Source organism: Sceloporus undulatus, chromosome 4 (genome assembly GCF_019175285.1).
Source record: "Sceloporus undulatus isolate JIND9_A2432 ecotype Alabama chromosome 4, SceUnd_v1.1, whole genome shotgun sequence".
Lineage (NCBI taxonomy): Eukaryota > Metazoa > Chordata > Lepidosauria > Squamata > Phrynosomatidae > Sceloporus > Sceloporus undulatus.
This window is the reverse complement of record NC_056525.1, coordinates 238,750,715-238,759,993: the sequence shown is the minus strand read 5'-3', so window position 1 is coordinate 238,759,993 and position 9,279 is coordinate 238,750,715. Positions and strand designations below refer to the sequence as shown.

The following is a 9,279-nucleotide window of genomic DNA, read 5'->3' as shown; positions in this document are numbered from 1 at the left end:
GAAGGAGGAGAAGGTCCTGGGCATCCCTGCCTCCTGCATTGTGACAGCACAGGAGCCCCACTGGACATGACACTAGAGACCCCCGGAGAAGCAGCCAGACCCTCTCCCTCTTGCTCTCTGCTCTGGTCTCTTCTTTCCCTCTCTTTCCCTGCTTTCCTCTTCTCTTCCTTGTCCCACCTTTCCTCCCTTTTTCCTCCCTTCCCTCCCTCCTTCTTTCCCCCCTCACACACACACACCTTCCCTCACTGCAGTCGCTCGCCTGCCTGCCTCCCTCCCTGCCTGTCATTCTTTCAGCCAATCAGGAGACGGAGGAATGAGGGAACGGATTTGAGAACGGATAAGAATACCGCACACACTTCTCTTGGAACGTTTTCATCACGTTTCAGCTCTCTGGGAACACATTCAGAACACATTCAAATCCGTTCCCTCCTGGAACACATTTGGAACACATTTAAGCGTTCTGAGAACCCGATTGGAACACATACGTGTGGTATACTCAAATGCGTTCCGTTCTCATCACGTGATCAGAACGTTCTCAGAACCCAGTGCGATAATCTCCATTGTGTATTCTGCTCAAATATTACTTACCTGAATGGTTATTCCCTGAATTCCGTAAGCATTATAGGTCTTCTGACAGTATTACTGAAAGGAACAAGTTTTCTGGGCACTTACTATACATTGGGAACATATCCTTCAACTATTCTGATTTGTCACTATGGCCCCATACAGACAGGCCAAAATAAAGCTGCTTTGGGTCACTTTGGAGGTATACTGTTTAAATTATGTGTATGTCCTAAGAGTCCAGAAGCCACGCCAACTCCATGATCCAGTCCTAAGGACTGGAGTGCAGCTTTGGTGCAGCTTCCAGACTCTTAGGACGCATACATCATTTAAACAGCATACCTCCAAAGCGACCCAAAGCAGCTTTATTTTGGTCTGTCTGTATGGGGCCAGTCAGTCTTAATTAATCCTGTGTCATCCCACTTTTTCATCAGATTTTAAAATATCTCAGATTCTCTCTCTTTCCCTTTTGTTTTCAGCTTACTCCAACTGCTGCACATTGCCATCAAAGTGCAAAAGTAATTTATATTCAGAGTGTTAGGGAGAGGAGGGGGAACTATCCTGCATTTCCCAGTAGGCTCAGGAAAAAGCAAAGTGCTGCAGCCTTTGCTAGCTTGTCTGCTTGTCCTTATTAATAATTTTAGCCATCTTGACCACCTCTGATGGTGCCTGGCAATACATTTCTTGGTTTTCATCTCTAAAATGTTAGAGAATAAGTTGCAGAATGGGGCAGTACTACTCAGAGGGAAGTTTCTGGAAGAGAAGCACTGTTAACTTTCATTTGGGAGGTTTTGTGAGAAAAAACTCATGCAAACTAGTTCACTCAAGTACCAGACTTTTAGATCATCTACTTCATTATTTGAAGGCAGTGCCCCATCTTCCAAAGTGCAATACATTATGACTATGAAAGACCCTCTTTGGTTGCAACATGACACATCCACAGAGTTTGGAAAGTTACTTCTCACTGCTCATTATAATGCTTTAAAAAGTAATTAGTTCTATTAGAATGGTGGAAATGTAGCACACTGCAATGCTTCCTCCACTGTTCATTACTTTTTCATTGGCCTTCATTACTTAAAAAAAATCTTTTAAAAAGTCTTATCAGCCAAAAAAAAAAAAAAGAAAGAAAAAGAAAGAAAGAAAGAAAAGAAAAGAAAAGAAAAAGAAAAAGAAAAAAAAATACAGGAAAATGCATTACTCATAATGATACTTTCCTGATGTTTATTGTTGTCATTTTGATGACAGATCAGTGGTTCTCAGACTTTGATCCTCCAGATGTTTTGGACTTCATCTCCCAGAATTCCTGACTGTTGACTACATTGGCTAGGACTTCTGGGAAGTGAAATCCAAAACATTTGGAGGGTAAGTTGTTTTGGTCCCTGGCCTTTCAGATCCTAACGTATTCAGAGCTTTCTTGTTTATGAATCTATTATGTGTCACATTTTCTTTGGCTGTTAAACTATTTTTCCCTTATTCATTATGAATATAGAAATAGCAAGTACATTTCTATACCGCTTATCGGTGCACTTAAGCACTCCCTAAGTGGTTTACAAAGTGTAAGCTAATTGCCCCCAACAATCTGGGTACTCATTTTAGCCACCTCCTCGGAAGGATGCAAGCCTGAGTCGAGCTTGAGCCCTTTTGCTGGTATTGAACTCGCAACCTTAGAGTGGCTGCAGTACAGGCATTTAACTACTGTGCCACCAGGGCTCTTATCCTAAATGTATATCCTGCACAATGGCTAAATATTGATTTAAAAAAAAACCTGGCCTGAAATAATTTGTATTGACAGTTGTGGGATATGCATCTAATAATCAATAAACTGAACAAATATTGGAATTTCCCTTCTCCTGTATTCACCAGAATTTCTGGATGAAGTATATATAAAGCCTCAGAGTTTTATTCTATATCCACATATTTATATGTACAGTACAATTAATACTTCTTTTCACCAGAGGGAGCTAAAGACCCAAGAATATGTTATTTGAATGCTAAAACACAAAATATTCCAGTTTTATTGTCAATCATTTCATAGCTCCTTGTTGTTGTTGCTGCTGTTGTGTGCCTTCAAATCATTTCTGACTTTTTAGCATTTTTTTGTCCAATTTCTTTTCCACAGTCTAATAATGCATTTTAAATAGCAACAACCTCAATATGCATCCCATCCACTAAAAGAGTCTTGAATAACACTTTTTAAAAAAAAATCCAGAATAGTCTTATTCAGGCTTCACATGACATGTCAAAAGTGACTTCAAGATTTAGGTACACCAGCCACTTGTACACAAACACATGTGTATTTGTGACATTTTTAAGAGAGTTTGGGAATATGCAGGATTCTTGAGGGTGAAACAGTCATTATTAATTATAGGTAATTTGTGAATTTTCTCTGTGAAGGATGTCAGCACATTCAGCTATTATTAAAGCTGCCGGTATCACTAACAGTGCCTGCTTTCTGAAGCTACGTTCAAGATTCTGGCTCCAGAGATTAAAAACACCGACATATGACCCGTAGCAGTTTATTTTGGGAAAAGAGATTGCCATGAATGGTTATGAGGAGGCACAGTGAGATGATTTGCTCAGAAAGAAATTGAAAAGGCGTAGGCTTCGACTGCTGAGGGAGGGAACCAAGCACGTCAAGGCTAGAAGATTCTATGCCATAATCCAAAAAATCTCTAACACAAGACCAAGAAAGAGATGCTACTGAATGCAACACAGTTACCCTAATTATTTTCTTTAAGGATACGAATCTATATATTAAACTTTTAGTAGAACACTACTTTTTATCTGCTTGTTAATAAAAGATCCATCTCAGATAGAAAGGTCTATAGATATTTTAGGTTTTTATTTAATTTGAGGGAACAGGGCTGCAAGTAGAAGTGCCCACCATGTGATGTTAGCTTTCAAAAGCTCAGACATGATTGAATCTGGCCTGCAGCCTTTCTGGATTTGATCTGAGAAATTAATGTATTTATTTCAGCTTGAGTCACACAGAAGCCCAACAAGGAGAGTCTGAGAGATCCAGGGAGAGAGAAAATGCCTCTCTCGGGACATGCTTTCCACCTTCCCTAAAGAAAGTACAGAAATAAAATTCCCAAACTTGGGCAGATATATTGAATCAAACCCACAAGATTGCCTAACATGCCTCTAACTATTGACCAAAACTGCTTAGTTCTTTTTTTTGCAAGGAAGAATTTACTCCATTATAAATTCAAAATACTCCATTGCCTATGTATGGCTTCTTTCTTTTTCTGGGCAATGAGGGCTTTGCGGTGTCTTTTAATAAGATAATATGATTGATGCAAAGTTCTCCAGTTATCCCTTATATACTTTCAATACATTATCCACAAGCATTATTTTTTGCCTCAACATAATCCTTATCAAATCAAGCTATCCTACCCTTATGGCTAAGATTTCCAGACATAATCTAATTTTTATTTAATGCTTTAAAACAGGGTGAGTGACCTATGATAACAGAAGAAATTACCTTTTTCTATAAAGTCTAAGGTCTACAATGCATAAGTTGCAGAAAGAAATATTATAAATATCCTGAAGTAATAAAGATATAATCATAGAATCATAGAATCGTAGAGTTGGAAGAGACCACAAGGGCCATCCAGTCCAACCCCCTGCCATACAGGAAATCACAATCAAAGCATCCCCGACAGATGGCCATCCAGCCTGTGTTTAAAGACCTCCAAGGAAGGAGACTCTATCACCCTCCGAGGGAGTGTGTTCCACTGTTGAACAGCCCTTACTGTCAGGAAGTTCCTCCTAATGTTGAGGTGGAATCTCTTTTCCTGTAGCTTGCATCCATTGTTCTGGGTTCTGTTCTCTGGAGCAGCAGAAAATAAACTTGCTCCCTCCTCAACATGACATCCCTTGAAATATTTAAACAGGGCTATCATATCACCTCTTAACCTTCTTTTCTCCAGGCTAAACATCCCCAGCTCCCTGAGTCGTTCCTCATAGGACATGGTTTCCAAACCCTTCACCATTTTAGTCGCCCTCCTTTGGACACGCTCCAGTTTCTCAATGTCTTTTCTGAAGTGTGGTGCCCAGAACTGGACACAATATTCTAGGTGGGGCCTGACCAAAGCATAATACAGTGGCACTATTACTTCTCTTGATCTAGACACTATACTTTTCAGAGTATGAACAATAACATTTCAGAGTATAGGAGGGGCTCTGTTTTGAACACTTTCATATAAACAATGCAACAACCAATGCTCTTCTTGTAGAAACTACATTATGAAAGAGACAGATTTTTACTCATTTCATTTCTATAGTGCTGTTATTTCCCCCCCTCAATTGGTAGGTTTTTTTTCTCAGGCTGAATCCACACCTGCAAAATAATTTGTCTTTAACTCAAATCTCATTCTCTCTGAACACACAATGTTCTGCCAGTTTCAAAGTGAAATAATTTATTTTAGATGTCTGAGGGCTTTAATGCATTTAAACACACACACACACACACACACACACACAGAGAGAGAGAGACAATTTTTACTTCACAGTTTCTAGGAAAAACCAGCTTTCCAAAATGTATGCCTTGTGCCTAAATGGGAACTGGGCTGCAATTGGAGGTAGTGGTAGGAACGTGGCACAGGTGGGTGGTTACCTAGGTCCAGCAAGTGTGATGTCACAAATTTTTTATGTTCAGTGTTATGTATGGGTGGGAGGTAGACAAAGTTTATGGTGGGAAGGGTCCCAAATGTGTTTACCTTGGCATCCATGTCAATAACGGTGTTGATATTTTTTTTAAAAAAAAATCAATGGACAGTAGTCCCTCCACATTTGCTGGGATTAAGGGTGAAGGAGCCCCATGAATGTGGGAAAACCATAAATATTTTTTTTTAAAAAAAAAAACACTATTCTTTTTATTTATCTCTCTAGGAATCTCCAGGTCCTCCAGTGCAACTCCATGGTCAACATCTGCCAGAGTCTGGTCACAGAATCATGCTGGAAAACCTACAAATGCCTAGAGAAGTGTTTTCTCTAGGTTCTCCAGAACAACTCTATGGTCACCTCCTAGCAGAGTTGTGCTGGAGGACCTAGAGATTCCTAGAGAGAACTTATTAATCAAAACCACAAATAATCAAGTCAAAGTCATAAATGTGGAGGGCCAACTATATGTATGTCTGTAGATATCTGCATATTCAAATATCCAAAAGGATGCTTCCATTTCAGAAGTCCTGCGAGTCTTTGGCTATTACATTCAAGTGAATCAGTAATTGTTGTAAAGGCTTATAGCTCATTTCCCATTACGTGGATCTGAAACCTAACGGCTTTTCCAAAGGCTGTCATGAGTGCAGTTGGTCATAAGTAGAAGCTCCAAGTCAAAGAAATTCATAAAGACATTCAAAATATACCCTCATACTTGCTTGTATAAGAAGGCTACAATGCATATGGTACAAAGGTACACATGTAAGCCTTTTCTGCTTTACACATTCCATACAGGTATTTGAAATGAACTCTGTAACCATTTTTGACATAAATCCAATCTCAACACACTGACACATATGCAGCACATCCTGACATGAATAGTACATTCATACGGAATCTTACTCTGGGTTGAGGACTCGAGTTATTTGAAACGAACAGAGAAAAATATAGAGTTGGGCCATAGAGAAGAGTTTGAAAGAAACCTACATATCTGACAACTTACTCAGTTTGTATTTCAGGATCCTCATGGTAAGAATGACACATGGCACTAAATCGAGAAACAAAGAAGTCATAGCGCCTGTAATACGAAGGTGTATCTTCTTCAATGTTTGCAAATTTAACGAACTAGGGATATTGAGAAAGAGAAAACATGAGGTTGGCATATCTTCTGCTATAACTAATGTACATTTGACGGCAACATATCAACAGTAACAACACTTCAAGAAGATAGCATTACATTATCTAACTTCTGGGCTTAAAATGTTGTTCTCTTGTCCATCTACAGTAATAGTCAGTGTAGACTTCATTGGGCTTATACAACAAAGACCACAATTTGGCACCAACATCACCACCCAAAACCACTCAGTCACAGTGGACAAATTGGACTTAGTTCATTCCTTGCAACATTTCATGGATGAAAACCAGGACGTGTGTAGCCAAGCAACATCAGAGTATTGTCAAGAACTAATAATGAGGAAAAGCACACAAGCTAGGACATGCTGCAGCAGTTTGCCTTTCCCTGAGCTGCTGGAAAAGGAAAGATTCTGCTCTCCTCTCCCCCTGTTACATGTGCAAACTATGGCCCGTTACAGACTGCCCAAAAGGGGCGGTCTTGGGCCGCTGCCGGTTGCAGCGCAGGGAAGCCGCTGCAGCCAAACTGCACGACTCCCCCGCGCTGTAAAAAAGGAGCGCGAAAATCGCACTCCTTCCGGGAACCCGGAAGAGATGTCACAATTGCCAAAGCGTGCACTCGCGACGTCTCTTCCAGGTTTAGACGTCCGGACGCTGTGCATCCGTTACGTCAAGATGGCCGCGCCTGTCTGTATAGGGCGCCGCCATCTTGCCGTACGGAATACGCGCGAGGGGCAAAGCATGTCCGGAAGCGCCGCCCCTCGTGCGTATTCCTGGCGCAACGACGGCGCCGCTGAGGCCCGTCTGTAAGGCACCTTTGTTTGCACTTTGAACCCAATGTGTATTTGGACAAAGAGAGGAAATGGGAGGAGGAGAGAGAAACTGGGATATTTTAACAGCACTGAAAAAGTGGAGTGACAGAAAATTAATCAGGACTCTTCCTGCCAAATCCAGACAGTTGGAAGTTATGCTAACCATGCTGTCTTTACTTAATCTACCACATAAGGTTGTTGGGCAGAGAAGAAGGGAAAGACCATGTGCCAGGCATGGTGCTGTAGAAGGAGGACAGGATTTGAAATGCATATGCCCATGCTTCAATGCAGAACTCCAGAGTATTGTGGCATTTTAATGACTAAATTCTCTCAGAAACAATACACAGTTAATGCCATGTTAAAAGACGTAAAAGAAAATACTGCATAGTTTTTTAATGATACCAGAATGTCATTCGCCAACACATCATAAAAAAAGAATAAAAAGGCTGTGCATGTTATAAAGAAATATCATCAAGCTTAAATGCCATCAAAAGGCTGAGTAAAATAGAAAGGATTTTCAACCAGGCTAGAAAACAAGTGACAAAAAATGTTTGGGGAACATAATGTGAGTGACAGCTTGGTGAATATAATCCTGATGGCTTGGTAAACATAAATTCAGAAGACTCTACGAAACCTTCTTAGTGAATTATGGAGCTGTCTAACAGGACAGCAGCAAGAGTGATCTGATGTGCATTGGGTTCTACTGGTGCACATTGGCACTCCCTAGCTGGTGTCCTGATGCACAATGGGACCATCAGTTGTATTTTGATTCTATTGTGCACTGGTCCCAATGCACATCAGTCCTTTTGCTACATAGCTAAGTATATGCAAAGGTAGACAAGGTATCACACAGATTGTGATAAAGGATTCTGGCCTTAGTCAACACTATTTATTAAAATTAAAAGAGTACTTTATTTTCCTACTTCTCAAAAAGTAAATAAACTACAGTGAACCTTTGGCAACCCCTGGGGTTTGGTCCGAGAACCTTCCCCCCTGTGGATCCAAAATTAGTGAATGCTCAAGTCCCATTATATGCATGATGTAGTAAAATGTTGTCCCTTATATAAAATAACAAAATCAGGGTTTACTTTTGGGATTGCTTAAAAATATTTTCAAGACATGGATGGTCCAATCTGTGGATGCAGAATCCATGGATTATAGTGGATCAACTGTAATTACATTGTGATTCCTAAAGTCTGAATGTTACAAACCACTGGCCTGCAGCACAAACCATACTTTCTTCCTGTTCACTTCATTGTCATTTCAACACACTCAACAGGCTTAAGGTAGAAATAACAGGCAGACCTTCAACCTTCTTCCTCCAAAATTCAGTGAGATCATAACCCCCTATAGCTATATAAACTTACTTTTAGAGGTCAATTACACTGCAGATAGACAGAATCTACCATGAGCTTACAATGGTAACATAACATAACACACGGTAATCATATCTTTATCATTAAAAGAAATAAGTACAAGTTATTAGCTGTTTGTTATTACTTAGTTTCAAAACAAGTTCTTATATGAACTAAAATAATCACCGAAGGACTGCATGCTAAAATAGTTTATTTTCCAAAGAGCAATTCAAAACAAACAGCATACCTATCTTTTGGGAAGTTGTGGCTATTATTTGACAATTCAGTCTTTGCCAGCTTAGATTAGTTCTTAAGTCAATGATGTTTACTCACTGAGTTGGTTCCAAGAACTTGCAGCTTTGGTTCCCCTGACTCCAGCAGCTTAGCCACCATGTGAAGGAAACTTTCGACAAATGGTTTAATGCTTTGGGAATGGCAAGCCATCAAAAGTTGGTCCAGGGCCTCCATGGCAATAAAAACATACCTAAGAGAACAAACAGAGAATAAGTAACACACAGTATTATTTGGCGAGCTTATATGGTCAGGCAGTATTGAGAAAGACTAATGAAGTTGCTGAATTTTGTAAATAAATAATTCAGAATATTGATTTGACAGGCTTGCATTTTGAACCTGGTACCAACCTCTTATTCTACATCATTTCAGTAGGAAGGGCACTCTTTTGTCTCCTTTTCTAGAGTTTGAAACACTGGCAAAGTAATGTAGCTCCTAGGAATCTATCCCAGGCTCTGAATATGGCC

General features: G+C 40.0%; 1 protein-coding gene across 2 annotated transcripts in view; it reads right to left on the bottom strand.

Annotated features, from left to right (window-relative positions):
* EFR3A (EFR3 homolog A) overlaps nt 1–9,279 on the bottom strand; it is a 94,783-nt gene that overhangs the window by 44,403 nt on the left and 41,101 nt on the right. For both annotated transcript variants that reach the window (XM_042465512.1, XM_042465511.1), the window contains 2 exons: nt 8,855–9,005; nt 6,227–6,348 (listed from right to left, as the gene is read on the bottom strand). In XM_042465512.1, coding sequence (XP_042321446.1) covers nt 6,227–6,348; nt 8,855–9,005 — 273 coding nt within the window. The remainder of the gene's footprint in view (nt 1–6,226; nt 6,349–8,854; nt 9,006–9,279) is intronic.